The 14,525-nt window shown below is 41.5% G+C and overlaps 1 protein-coding gene across 16 annotated transcripts in view; it reads left to right on the plus strand.

The window, feature by feature from the left end:
* The window catches only part of USP54 (ubiquitin specific peptidase 54), a 135,478-nt gene that overhangs the window by 89,769 nt on the left and 31,184 nt on the right, over positions 1 to 14,525 (plus strand). For 12 of the 16 annotated variants that reach the window (XM_076010149.1, XM_076010151.1, XM_076010153.1 and 9 more), the window contains 8 exons: positions 1,415 to 1,549; positions 4,885 to 4,998; positions 5,138 to 5,220; positions 5,984 to 6,089; positions 6,203 to 6,349; positions 8,758 to 8,907; positions 10,601 to 10,769; positions 12,489 to 12,659. In XM_076010149.1, coding sequence (XP_075866264.1) covers positions 1,415 to 1,549; positions 4,885 to 4,998; positions 5,138 to 5,220; positions 5,984 to 6,089; positions 6,203 to 6,349; positions 8,758 to 8,907; positions 10,601 to 10,769; positions 12,489 to 12,659 — 1,075 coding nt within the window. The remainder of the gene's footprint in view (positions 1 to 1,414; positions 1,550 to 4,884; positions 4,999 to 5,137; positions 5,221 to 5,983; positions 6,090 to 6,202; positions 6,350 to 8,757; positions 8,908 to 10,600; positions 10,770 to 12,488; positions 12,660 to 14,525) is intronic. The other 4 variants (XM_076010159.1, XM_076010164.1, XM_076010162.1 and 1 more) reach the window with 1 other exon arrangement.

Raw genomic sequence — 14,525 nt, forward strand, 5'->3', positions numbered from 1 at the left:
TACACACAAAAGTATACTATGCATTATTTAGGGATTATATGTGTAAAAGTATTAAAAACAGGAGGTTATGCAACAAACTCATGATACTGAGTGGCTGATAGAGAGTAGAGCAATCTTTGCTGGGTGCAATGGCTCATGCCTATAATCCCAGCACTTTGGGAGGCCAATGCAGGAGGATCACTTGAGGCCAGGAGTTCGAGACCAGCCTTGGCAACACAGTGAGATTCCATCTCCACAAAAAATTTTTAAAAATTAACCAGGTATGGTGGTGCGTACCTGTAGTCCTGCCTACACAGGAGGCTGATGTGGGAGGATAACTTGAGCCCAGGAATTTGAGGTTACAGTGAGCTATGATTGTGCCATTGCACTCCAGCCTAGGCGACAGAGCAACACACTGTTTATTAAAAAACAAAGCAAAACACATTTGTTCTATGCCTTAATGGAATGATTAGATCAAAATGTGGGGCATAAATAGGGCCTATTATATTTTTTTTTGGGGGGGGCCTATTATATTAATACAAAGAGGATGGTGAGGTGATAGAGTGTGAGCGTGGGCAGTCTTGAACAGGGCAGTCTTGAATAGGAGTGTGTAGACTGGAAATAAACCTGGTGGGATGTTTATTTCTGGGTGTTAGACACAGGTTTGGGTTGTATCCTTTGTACTTTTTGGTAATTTTATATTAGCTGATAAATTTAAAAGAGGGAATCCAAGTTTCATAGGATGAGCCCCCAGGGAATTATTTGCCAATTCATATGTAACTTATCCTTTTTCACCTAAACATATACTTCTGTCTGTAACTGTATTATGTTAATTCTGACTATGGGTTCTCCTAATGTGTCCTTGACAGCATCACAATCAGGTGTAGGATTAAGGATCATTATTTTTTTTTTTTTTTTTTTTGAGACAGAGTCTCGCTTTCTTGCCTAGGCTAGAGTGAGTGCCGTGGTGTCAGCCTAGCTCACAGCAACCTCAAACTCCTGGGCTCAAGCGATCCTGCTTCCTCAGCCTCCCGCGTAGCTGGGACTACAAGCACGAGCCACCATGCCCGGCTGATTTTTATATTATATATATTAGTTGGCCAATTAATTTCTTTCTGTTTTTATGGTAGAGACGGGGTCTCACTCAGGCTGGTTTTGAACTCCTGACCTTGAGCAATCCGCCCGCCTCGGCCTCCCAGAGTGCTAGGATTACAGGCGTGAGCCACCGCGCCCGGCCTTAAGGATCATTATTAACACAGATTCTTACTCTTGATTTTTTTTTTCTTTCTATTACTATCTACAGCCATATCAATCCATGGAAAGCACATTTGGTTCCATAGCTATCAGCATGGAGATGCTAGCCTGACAGACTAGAATGTGTAGAAGCTTAATAACCGCATTGCACTTTTTCTCTTGTCTAACCTTTTCTCTACAGGGAATCTTTAACCAGTTTCAATGTAGTAGTGAAAAAGTGCTTCCATCTGACACTCTCCGCAGTGCTCTGGCAAAGACTTTCCAGGATGAACAACGTTTCCAGCTGGGAATTATGGATGATGCTGCGGAGTGCTTTGTAAGTGCTGGCCTCTGGCCCTCTTTGATATGGGGTGGGACTGTTGATGGTCTCAGGGACTGGCTACTTTAAGGTGGAATTTAGTGTGTCCTTACCTTTGCAGTTAGAACTAGGAGGGGTTTTTATAGTTTTTCAGAGCTCTAAAGTGTCTTTTATTATAGTGTAAATTGCCTAAAGGATTTATTATTTTTTTCCTTTAGGCTTAGGGTTGTTTTGTGCTTGACATTGTCCAAAACAGTAGCTCTTACCTTTAGAGTAGCCAGGGCTCATTAAAATACAAATTGCTGGGCTGTACCTCTAGAGTTTCTGAATCAGCAGGCCTGGTGCGGAGCCCCAGAATGTTCATCTCTAACAAGTTTCCAGGTGATGCTAATACTGATGCTGCTGGTCTGGGGACCACACTTTGATAACTCCTCCATTTCTAAAGATAATTAAACAGGGAATAACTGAGTCCCTAGCACAAGTGTGGGTATGCTATATATTAATAGATAACCACCTTGTCCCTAGTGCCCCTGATTCTTCTGAACTCTGTATTCTATCCATCAATGTTTAAAAGATTCTCTATCCATTTAGAAAATCTGAGAGTGATATACATCCCATCACAGGGCCAAAATTAGAGGTACTTCTGAGAAACTGGATCACTGATACATTGCTGGTGGGAATGTAAAATGGTGTAGCCAGTCTGGAAAACCATTGGTCAGTTTCTTTAAAAACTAAACATGCAGGCCAGGCGTGGTGGCTCATGCCTGTAATCCTGGGAGGCCAAGGCAGGAGGATTGCTCAAGGACAGGAGTTTGAGACCAGCCTGAGCAACAGCGAGACCCGTCTCTACTAAAAATAGAAAGAAATTAATTGACCAACTAAAAATGTATATACAGGCCGAGTGCCGTGGCTCACACCTGTAATCCTAGCACTCTGGGAGGCAGAGGTGGACGGATTGCTCGAGGTCAGGGGTTCGAAACCAGCCTGAGCAAGAGCGAGACCCGTCTCTATTATAAATAGAAAGAAATTAATTGGCCGACTAATCTATATAGAAAAAATTAGCCAGGCATGGTGGTGCATGCCTGTTGTCCCAGCTACTCGGGAGGCTGAGGCAGGAGGATTGCTTGAGCCCAGGAGTTTGAGGTTGCTGTGAGCTAGGCTGATGCTACGGCACTCACGCTCATCTGGGCAACAAAGTGAGACTCTGTCTCAAAAAAAAAAAAAAATGTATATACAAAAAAACAATTAGCTGGGCATGGTAGCGCATGCCTATAGTCCCAGTTACTCAAGAGGCTGAGGCAGTAGGATCGCTTGAGCCCAGGAGATTGAGGTTTCTGTGAGCTAGGCTGCTGCTACGGCAGTCACTCTAGCCTGGGCAACAAAGTGAGACTCTGTCTCAAAAAAAAATACTAAACATGCAAACTACCATATGATTTAGCAGTTGCATTCCTGGAAATGTATCCTAGAGAAACGAAAACTTATGTTTATATAAAAACCTGTACATGAATGTTCATAGGAGCTTTATTCATAATAGTAAAAACTAGAAACAGCCCAAGTATCCCTCATGGCTAGATGTTTAAACAAACTGTGAGCCGGGCAAGGTGGCTCACGCCTGTAATCTTAGCACTCTTGGAGGCTGAGGCGGGCGGATTGCTCGAAGTCAGGAGTTTGAAACCAGCCTGAGCAAGAGGGAGACCCCGTCTCTACTAAAAATAGAAAGAAATTAATTGGCCAACTAATATATATAGAAAAAATTAGCCGGGCATGGTGGCACATGCCTGTAGTCCCAGCTACTTGGGAGGCGGAGGCAGCAGGATTCCTTGAACCCAGAAGTTTGAGGTTGCTGTGAGCTAGGCTGACGCTATGGCACTCACTCTAGCCTGGGCAACAAGGTGAGACTCTATCTCCAAAAAGATAGATAAATAAATAAATAAACTATGATACTTTTATAACATGGCATACTAAGCAGCAATAAAAAGGAACCATTGCTTTATACAATTTATATAGATCTCAAGGGAATTATGCTAAGTGAAAGGTGCAATATCAAAAGATTATATACTGGCTGGGTGCAGTGGCTCATGCCTATAATCCTAGCACTCTGGGAGGCCGAGCTGGGTGGATCACTCAAGGTCAGGAGTTCGAAACCAGCCTGAGCAAGAGTGAGACTCTCGTCTCTACTATACATAGAAAGAAATTAGCCAAACAATTAAAAATAGAAAAAAATTAGCCGGGATGGTGGCATGTGCCTTAATACCAGCTACTCGGAAAGCTGAGGCAGAAGGATTGCTTGAGCCCAGGAGTTTGAGGTTGCTGTGAGCTAGGCTGATGCCATGGCACTCTAGCCCAGGCCACACAGTCAGACTCTGTTTCAAAAAAAAAAAAAAAAAAAGAACATTCTTGAAATAACAATGATAGAGATGGGAGAATAGGTTAGTGATTGCCTAGGAGTTAGGGGTGGGGTTGGATGAGTAAGGCTCTATAGGGGTAGCATGAAGGAGTCTTTGTGGTGATGGAACTGTTCTATATTGATTGTGGTGGTGGTTACCGTGTTTCCCCAAAAATAAGACCTACCCACAAAATAAGCCCTAGCAGGATTTCTAAGCATTTGCGCAATATAAGCCCTACCCGGAAAATAAGACCTAGTGATGGGTGTGGCTACGCAGCCTATCTGCACAACCCATGCATTTCGTAATGGAGCGGTAAAGAAGACTAGCAGCCTTTCTCATCTGCCTCGTCGTGACAGCTACTATCCCAGAGGTGACGGGAAAAGTGCTGGCAGCCCCACCAACAAGGTTGGCTCCCCTTGTCAGGTCCCGACCATCCTATACGTGCTGCAAGCTGACGCTTTGAGGGGAAAATAACACATCCCCTGAAAATAAGCCCTAGGGTATCTTCTTGAGGAAAAATAAATATAAGACCCTGTCTTATTTTCGGGGAAACACGGTACATGACTGTAACATGTGATAAAATTGCGTGGAGCCACTCATACACACAATGCATACATACACAAATGAGAGCATGTAAAACTGGTGAAATCTGAATAAACTCTGTGGATTATATCAATGTCCCTTTCTTCGTTTTGATAATGTATTATAGTTAGGTAAGAGGTTACTGTTGGAGGAAACTAGGTTATTGTTGGAGGAAACTGGGTAAAGGATACATGGGACCTCTTGTACATTTTTTGAAACTTGCTGTGAATTTATAATTATTTCAAAGTAAAAAGTTAAAAAAAAAAAATCTGAAGTATTTCTACCTTCCAGAAAGGCTGCTGTTTCTCTGGGTAAGCTGCTTACCGATTTGTATATTTATCTGTTAAGTATTATTGGTGTACTTTTTTGTTCTTTCCCTGTCAGGAAAACCTCCTGATGAGAATTCACTTCCACATTGCTGATGAAACCAAAGAGGATATATGTACTGCCCAACACTGCATTTCCCACCAGAAATTTGCAATGACATTGTTCGAGCAGGTGAACCCTACCTCTATCCCCATCTTTTCTTAGTCCTCTTCTTCAAGAACACTTTATCCTGGGTTGTGGGGTGTTAAATGGGTGCCCAAACAGTTCATGACTGTGGCTTCTTGGTTTTGCTTTTTTCTCCCTGGTTCAGTGTGTATGTACTAGCTGTGGCGCCACATCTGATCCACTGCCTTTCATCCAGATGGTACATTATATCTCTACTACTTCCCTTTGGTGAGTCTTACAGGGGTCTCTACTGTACCCTTAGGCACTCCTCCAGTTGATTGAGTTTTAACTGAAGGCATTCAAATAGCTGATAGCCTTATTGCTGAGTCTATGCTATATAGTGGATACTCAGAACAGTACTTTTAAAATAACTTTTGGCCGGGTGCAGTGGCTCACGCCTGTAATCCTAGCACTCTGGGAGGCCGAGGCGGGCGGATCGCTCAAGGTCAGGAGTTTGAAACCAGCCTGAGCAGGAGTGAGACCCCATCTCTACTATAAATAGAAAGAAATTAATTGGCCAACTAATATATATAGGAAAAAATTAGCCGGGCATGGTGGTGCATACCTGTTGTCCCAGCTACTTGGGAGGCTGAGGCAGGAGGATTGCTTGAGCCCAGGAGTTTGAGGTTGCTGTGAGCTAGGCTGACGCCATGGCACTCACTCTAGCCTGGGCAACAAAGTGAGACTCTGTCTCAAAAAAAAAATAAAAAAATAACTTTTGTTCTCCTTCTTTCCTTTCCCATGCCTCCCCTTTTCTTTGGCTCAGTTATGGAGGAATTGGGATTTTATGAGCTTTGGATTTTGGGATAGGTAGAGGTACTCATTGTGTTTGTGAGATACTAAGCCTGGTCAGAACAAGGGGCTTTGGTATAGTGAGCAGAGGAAGAAAGTCAAACATGTAAGTTAGGAGTTTACATGAATGGTATATTTGATTTAGCAGTAACTCAGTACATCTCCCACTATCATCCCCCTTCCATTCTCCATCTTGAAGCAATCAGGCTATTTGTATGCTGGAAAGAAGAGAAAAACCTTCACCAAGTATGTTTGGTGAGCTGCTACAGAATGCCAGTACCATGGGGGATTTGCGGAACTGCCCGGTGAGTTAAATAGGGTTGGGATTTTGAGTAGGAAGGGGAATCCTGGGATTAGTGGAATTGAGGCAGGGCCAATTCAGGAAACTTGTTGAACTAGCCTTATATGTGTATTTCAGAGCAACTGTGGAGAGAGGATCCGAATTCGCCGAGTATTGATGAATGCTCCACAGATTATCACAATTGGGCTGGTATGGGACTCGGACCACTCAGACTTGGCAGAGGATGTTATCCACAGCCTGGGTACTTGCCTGAAGCTTGGTGATGTGCGTGTTAATTACCTAATTACCTTTTCTCTGCTGTAAGAGTTCTTGTGTCTTAATATTGGTTAAGGCCAGTGAGAACTGAATGAACAGGCATGTCCTAGATGACAAGTATTTATACTCATTATGAGTTTATACCAGTATACAGTAGGGAAGTGTATTCAACTATGGGAGGTTTAAGGTCAAAGGAGTGGACAATCCTGACTAGAAACCCACTATGGAATGTGAAAGAAATAAAAGTTGATGACCTGAGCCCCAAAATAGGAAATTCACAGTGAGGAATCAATGTCTGTTGAGAAGATAATGAAGCTGCTTGGAAGAGAATTTAGTGGCTCAGTGGTTTTCTGTACATCTATTCAGAGAAACAAACAGGGAAAAAGACTTTAGACCCGAGTCTCTACCTTATTAGCTCCATGCCCCAGTATAGGGACAGCCAGGATTTTCCTTCAGTTCAAGAGAAGAACCAGAAACTCTGTGGTTTTCTTTCTACTGGTTTTCCCCTGGGATAATCCTATGACTAAGGAGAGCTTTCATTGTTGTTTTTTAATGTCATTAAGCCACAATTGAGAATAAATGAACTATATGGGATCTTATTTTAGGTTTACTTCCTAAGGAATCTGACCGGATTAGGATGTGGACAATGAAATCTTCTTTTTTCTAAATTCCTGTAGCCTATATATTCTGTACTGTAATAGTTTAACTTTTTGTTTTTTTTTTTTTTTTTTGAGACAGAGTCTCACTTTGTTGCCCAGACTAGAGTGAGTGCCGTGGCGTCAGCCTAGCTCACAGCAACCTCAAACTCCTGGGCTCAAGCAATCCTCCTGCCTCAGCCTCCAGAGTAGCTGGGACTACAGGCATGCGCCACCACACCTGGCTAATTTTTTCTATATATATTAGTTGGCCAATTAATTTCTTTCTATTTATAGTAGAGACGAGTCTTGCTCTTGCTCAGGTTGGTTTCGAACTCCTGAGCTCAAAGGATCTGCCTGCCTCTCGGCCTCCTAGAGAGCTAGGATTACAGGCATGAGCCACCGCGCCCAGCCATGGTTTAACTTTTTTTTTTTTTTTTTGAGACAGAGTCTCGCTTTGTTGCCCAGGCTAGAGTGAGTGCCGTGGCGTCAGCCTAGCTCACAGCAACCTCAAACTCCTGGGCTCGAGTGATCCTTCTGCCTCAGCCTCCCGGGTAGCTGGGACTACAGGCATGCGCCACCATGCCCGGCTAATTTTTTTTTTATATATATATCAGTTGGCCAATTAATTTCTTTCTATTTATAGTAGAGACGGGGTCTTGCTCTTGCTCAGGCTGGTTTTGAACTCCTGACCTTGAGCAATCCGCCCGCCTCGGCCTCCCAAGAGCTAGGATTACAGGCGTGAGCCACAGCGCCCGGCCATGGTTTAACTTTTGATTGTTTTCTCAACCAAATAAGTTTGTCAAAGCCAGAATCCTTTTCTTCAGAAGAAGTTTTTTTTATGTCTGTTAGTACTTAGGACTATGTTGGGCACCTAGAAATTGAAAAGCTGATAAACCAGCATGGCTATATTGTTCCTCCTTAGGGTTTTCTTACCCCCTACTTAGGTTCTCGACAGGAAATGTTGTTTATGGGGCCAGCTGATAAAAAGCCTTTGAAACTAGAAAGAGTTGGTTTTTTGTTTTGTTTTATTTTGTATTATTTATTTATTTTTTGAGACAGAGTCTCACTTTGTTGCCCAGGCTAGAGTGAGTGCCATGGCGTCAGCCTAGCTCACAGCAACCTCAAACTCCTGGGCTCAAGTGATACTACTGCCTCAGCCTCCCGAGTAGCTGGGACTATAGGCATGTGCCACCATGCCCGGATAATTTTTTCTCTATATATTAGTTGGCCAATCAATTTCTATTTATAGTAGAGACAGGGGTCTCACTCTTGCTCAGACTGGTTTTGAACTCCTGACCTTGAGCAATCCGCCCGCCTCGGCCTCCCAGAGTGCTTTTTTTGTTTTAACTTTCCTGGCTCCTCTTATGATGGGACGCAGTAAGAAAATATTGTTGAAAGGTATGTTATCTGGGCATAATGGCTTGCACCTGTAGTCCCTGCTACTTGGGAGCCTGAGGTAGGAGGCTGCAGTGTGCTGTGATTGCACCACTGTACTCCAGTCTCGGTGGGAGGAGGAGACCCTGTCTCTAAAAAATTTAAAAATAAAAAAAGGTATGAAGAAACATCACACCTGCAAGTTTACTGGCCATTATCCATCTTGCTTTTCCCTACTTTTTGCTTTTGTAGGTTAATTTCTGATGATTAGACTAGCAAAATACCTTAGACTGGAGTGAGAAGCAAGTCATTGCCTTAATTAAGAAATGTTGATGGAATCTGGGGCTGAGAGATGATGTGAGATGATTATCTGACTGTTCTTTCCTTTCTATTCTTTCCTCACAGCTGTTTTTCAGAGTGACAGATGACCGGGCCAAGCAATCTGAATTGTACTTAGTTGGAATGATCTGTTACTATGGCAAACATTATTCTACATTCTTTTTTCAAACAAAGATCCGCAAATGGATGTATTTTGATGATGCTCATGTCAAGGAGGTAGGAATATGCAAGCCTTCTTGAAGTGTTTGGTGACTATGACAAAAAACCAAGGATAATTATTTGTCTTCAGTATTTATGCCCCCAAAAGCTCTATAAGACATAGTATATACTTTATATTTTTCTGTCATTGAATTTATGAGGGTATTAGTCTTTTTTTTTTTTTTTTTAAGAGACAAAGTGTTGCTCTGTTGCCCAGGTTGGAGTGCCGTGGCAAGATTATAGCTCACTGCAGCCTCCAACTCCTGGGCTCAAGCATCCTCCTGCCTTAGCCTCCCAAGTAGCTGGGACTACAGGCATGCACCACCATGCCTGGCTAATTTTTTTCTCTATATATTTTTAGTTGTCGGCTAATTTCTTTCTATTTTTAGTAGAGATAGGGTCTCGCTCTTGCTCAGGTTGGTCTCAAACTCCTGAGCTCAGATGATCCACCCACCTTGGCCTCCCAGAGAGCTAGGATTACAGGTGGAAGCCACGGGCCATCATTAATTGTTATTTCCCTGAAGTGTCCTATCACAGATAAACATGTTTTTTGGGATTGTGTAGGAAAAGTAGGGCTATAATTATACTTAAAGCTGGAAACTTGATACTATGTAAACCACAGTGTCTGGGGCTGAAGTAGTTTAGGTTATCTGCAAGAGTTAGGAAGCCCTTATGATAAGGTTAGCAGCAAGGGGGACATGGTATGACTATAACCTATACCAATCCATGCATGGACTTTAAGCAGTATGTTCCACAAATAATAAAGTCTTTGTCAAATTCCCTCATTAGTTTCTTCTTTGTATCTTTTGTGCTGTTGTAATTTGGGACAATTTATATAAGTTCTTCGAACTTTAGGTTTTTCATTTGAAAAAATACCCTTACAAGGTATTAAATAAGATATACATGTGAAAAGCATATAAATATTTTTTAATTAAAATGCTGGTAATTCAGTTAAAAATATACTGAACTATTATGAACAAATCACTATGCTAGTTGTTCAACTCTAAGAGCACATCATCTAAGAAACGTGACTGGTTCAAGCTCCTCAAATGGGGTGAGTTTGGGGGTTTGGTTGGATTGTTTCCTTGTCTGTTCTGTCAGTCTTTTACACTGTGGTTGCAGGGTTGTATCCAGCACACGGCTAAGGCCGAGAAGTTCAGCTGTCTATTCTAAGCAGTTTGACATTTTGTGTCCTGCCATGTGTGAACTCTGAAAGCGAAAGTCATGTATTCTGAGGCAGTCTATCTGTAAGAGAGTTTCTGTCTGCTTTTCAGCTTTATTAAAGTGATTTTAATATTTAGGAGGAAATTATGGAAATGCAAATTTCTAGTGAGGTCTTCAACATGAAGTCTGTCAGAAGAAATTGGTCACCAAGGCTGCTGTATTTCCTTCACATAGCATATCCCCTCTGAGAACTTTTATTTATATTTTACAACCGAGTTGATGTTTCACAGAAATAAAAATAATTTTATTCATCCTTCCTTTCTCTTAAAAGGATTTTAATGCTTTCTAAAAGGATTTTGCAAAATAATAATAATAATAATAATAATAGTAAATGTGTTGAGGTCGAAGATCCCTTTTGTTGTCTGTTTTTCCAATTCTTATCTTTTCATCTCTTCTATGTCCTTTAGAAAAGCAGAACAAGAAGATATGTTTTGAATTGTAGATGTGAAGTATAATTGTCATGTTCTTCTGGTTGTTTCTGGTTCAGATTGGGCCCAAATGGAAGGATGTGGTGACCAAATGCATCAAGGGGCATTATCAGCCCTTGCTACTGCTTTATGCAGATCCCCAGGGTACCCCAGTGTCCACCCAGGATCTGTTTCCCCAAGCTGAGTTCCAGTCATACAGCAGGATGTGCTATGACAGTGAAGATTCAGGTGAGCAGCCTACCTCTTTACCTCTGCCCTCCCTCCATCCCATGTGATCAGACAGTTGGGACTCACACTTTTGTGCCTAGCATATAACCTAGCTTGGAGAAGGAGGGCCCATTAGAGGTAAGAAAGAAGTGCCAACTTGTGCTGAAGCCTAACTTACTCATGCTGGGCTTTGTTTTCTTCAGCCTTCGAGAGAGTGTGTTATCTAAATCACTTGGCCCCAACTCAAAACTGAGAAGGAAATTATGTTTAGACTGAGATATCAAGTTTGTAAGGCTTGGTAGTTAGCCTTCTAATACTGGTAAAGATGACTGGTTTTTTTTTTATTAGCAATTTAACAGTGACTTAGTGAATTGTTAAGACAAGAAAAATTATTTGAGTCACTTCAAAGCTGGTTATTTTGCTTGAGATAAAAGATTTTTTAAAAAATTCCAAATGCAGTAGTGATATACATTGGCTTATGAATCAGTTGTTCACTTCTTTTTTTTTTTTTTTTTTTTTTTTTTTTTGAGACAGAGTCTCACTTTGTTGTCCAGGCTAGAGTGAGTGCCGTGGCGTCAGCCTAGCTCACAGCAACCTCAAACTCCTGGGCTTGAGTGATCCTTCTGCCTCAGCCTCCCGAGTAGCTGGGACTACAGGCATGCGCCACCATGCCCGGCTAATTTTATATATATATATCAGTTGGCCAATTAATTTCTTTCTATTTATAGTAGAGACGGGGTCTCGCTCTTGCTCAGGCTGGTTTTGAACTCCTGACCTTGAGCAATCCGCCCGCCTCGGCCTCCCAAGAGCTAGGATTACAGGCGTGAGCCACAGCGCCCGGCCCAGTTGTTCACTTCTTAAGTCAATTGTTTGGAACTTAAATAATGTTTCCCTATAGAAACAATTTTCAGCTTAATGGCTAAACTCTTAGGCTAGCCCACAGAGGCTTATAATATATTTGAATTGTAACGTAATAGTTTTGGCTTGATTTCTGAAAAGGAAGAAGAAGGAATGTTCTTTTAACTCTTCTGGATTTAGGGCTGGCCCTTAGTATAATTTTGAAAGAGAAGATACTTGACTTTAAACCTTTCTCCCTCCCCTTTGTACTTTCCTGCTGCTTGGTACCTGGTGCTTTCTTCCTACTCTTATACCCCACCCAGACCTGGTCTGCTTCTCTCTTCAGTCAAACACCCATTTGTCCTGTTGTGCTTATCTCTGCTGGGAGTTCAGAGGAAAGCAGCCTGATTGAACTAATTCACACTAATGTATTAATATAAATAATAGCCCCATAATTTCTCAGAGATATTAAAATCCATATAATATCAATTAAATTTTTAAAGTGATATTCCCAACAGTACAGGAGAAGATTATGGGATAGGGGAACAACTAGTTATATATGACAGGTTGGCCAGACTTTCCATCTAAATAGGCCTTACTTTTCACTTTTTCATTTCTTCTACTTTCCCCCATAGGTTTTCTAAAAACCCCTACAGTTTTTCACAGTGGCAGGCAAAGTGAGGGCTTCAGCAAGGTAGGGGAAGGGGTGGGAGGAATTTTATGTGTGTCTGGGTTATTTGGAAGTTGGGCATTGGGAAGAATGGCTCTATGGCATATCCTACTCACACTTCCATCTAGGAAGTTCTTGCCTTATGGACCTATGTTGTGTCCATATCTTTTCCTTCTCTCTGCCACCGTTCTCTCTTTCCTTACTTTTGCATATGTGTTTCCTCCTTCCCTCAGGGAGGGAGCCCTCCATCTCAAGTGACACTCGAACAGATTCTTCAACAGAGAGCTATCCCTACAAACACTCTCACCATGAGTCTGTGGTCAGTCACTTCTCTTCTGATTCTCAGGGGACAGTCATCTATAATGTGGAGAATGATTCCATGTCTCAGAGCAGTCGGGACACAGGTAGGGACTTATACAGAGGATAATTTAATTCCTTCATAGAAGGTCTCCCAAGAGAAAGAAACAGGTCAAAGTCAGAAATGTTTGCCATGCAAAGGCAGAAAAGCACAGAATTTGGGTAATTGAGTGGGATACAAAGAAGCAACATAGCTCTGAATGAACAATGATGCTCCATTGCACATACTGCTGTCAATAGCAAATCAGTAAGGACCATTATAATGTGATATTGATGTGATTATTCTAAAGTTTGTTTTTCTAGTGCTGTCCTCTTGATTCCTGTTTTTCCCATAGTGCCCTATTAAACCCTTGTGGTCTTACACCTAGTAACGTTCTTGTGTCAGCCTTTGTCAGGAGTGAAGGGCTTTTAGAGAAAGGGCATATTTATGGGGTAGGGGAGGGATAGCTGCTCATCACCTTGCTAGGCTTCCTGAAGGACAGAGAAGCAAAAGAATGGGAGATAGCCTGTTTGTTATTGTGAGCTCTATGCAGATAATATTCTTGAATTATTTTGTTAGTCTGTAGAAGAAAGTGCCTGTGTTAGAGAAAGAAATAAATATAGGGCATGAAAAGAAAAACAGTGAATAACTATGGAGATGCAGTTCTTTATGGGAAGTAGAACACCTAAGGCATAGGACAGTGCCCATACTCTTAGGGACTTTGGGAATTAGTGAGCTCATTGTTTCAGATGGGTGGTTTATACTCTATGTGTTGGCTTTTTTTATTTTTTAGATCAAGAATTTCAAACATATTTAAAAGTATATAGGATAGTGTACTGCCCCTCTACTTTTTCCTCTCCTGGATTATTTTGAAAAATCTGACATTATGTCACTCTTTTTTTGAGGCAAATTCTCACTCTGTTGCCCTGGCTAGAGTACCATGGCATCAGCCCAGCTCACAGCAACCTCAAACTCCTGGGCTCACGCAATCCTTCTGCCTCAGCCTCCCGAGTAGCTGGGACCACAGGCATGCACCACCATGCCTGGCTAATTTTTTTTTATATATGTTTTTAGTTGGCCAATTAATTTTTTCTATTTTTAGTAGAGACAGGGTCTCACTCTTGGTCAGGCTGGTTTTGAACTCCTGACCTTGAGCGATCCTCCTGCCTTGGCTTCCCAGAGTGCTAGGATTACAGGTGTGAGCCACCACACCTGGCCGTATGTCACTCTTTCTATAAGTATCTTGAATCACTCAAACATAAGAAATCATTTTTTTAAAATAGCATTATAACACTTAAAAGTAGTAATGATAGTTCCATAAAACTACTAAGTAACCAATGAGTGTTCAAATATCCAGTTATCTTATAAATATCATGATATTTTCATGGTTTTGTGTGTTTCACTCAGCATCCAAATGAAGTCTACTCATTGTCATGGGTTGATTAAGTCTTTTACATTTCTTTTATCTATTGGTTTTTTCCCTCTATTTTTTCCTTGCAATTTATTGTTTTTTTGGAGGGCGTGTTATTTGAGATGGGATCTTTCTATGTTGCCCGAGCCTTCTTGGGTAGCTGGGATTATAGGCACATGCTATCATGCCTGGTTTCCTTGTAAAATATTGTTGAAGAAGTAGGTTTTATAGTTTGTCCTGTAGATTTCCCACATTCTGAATTTTACTGATTTCATTCTTATAGTATAATTTAACATGTATTTCTGTTTTCTATTTCTTGTTAATTGGCTGTTGGACCTCAAGGTTTGGTTAGGTTCATGTGGGATTTTTTTTTTTTTTGATGACTATTGCATAGCTTGTGTCAGGCGTGAGTTTTTTTAGATCATATATTTGAAATGGAACCAGGCAGAAGCCAAGCCATAGGATAAAATAGGAGGCATGTTTTCTAGGAGAGTCAGATTGATGTTAATGGTTTGTGGGTTT

The sequence above is a fragment of the Microcebus murinus genome, chromosome 14, assembly GCF_040939455.1.
Source record: "Microcebus murinus isolate Inina chromosome 14, M.murinus_Inina_mat1.0, whole genome shotgun sequence".
In the NCBI taxonomy this organism is placed as follows: Eukaryota; Metazoa; Chordata; class Mammalia; order Primates; family Cheirogaleidae; genus Microcebus; species Microcebus murinus.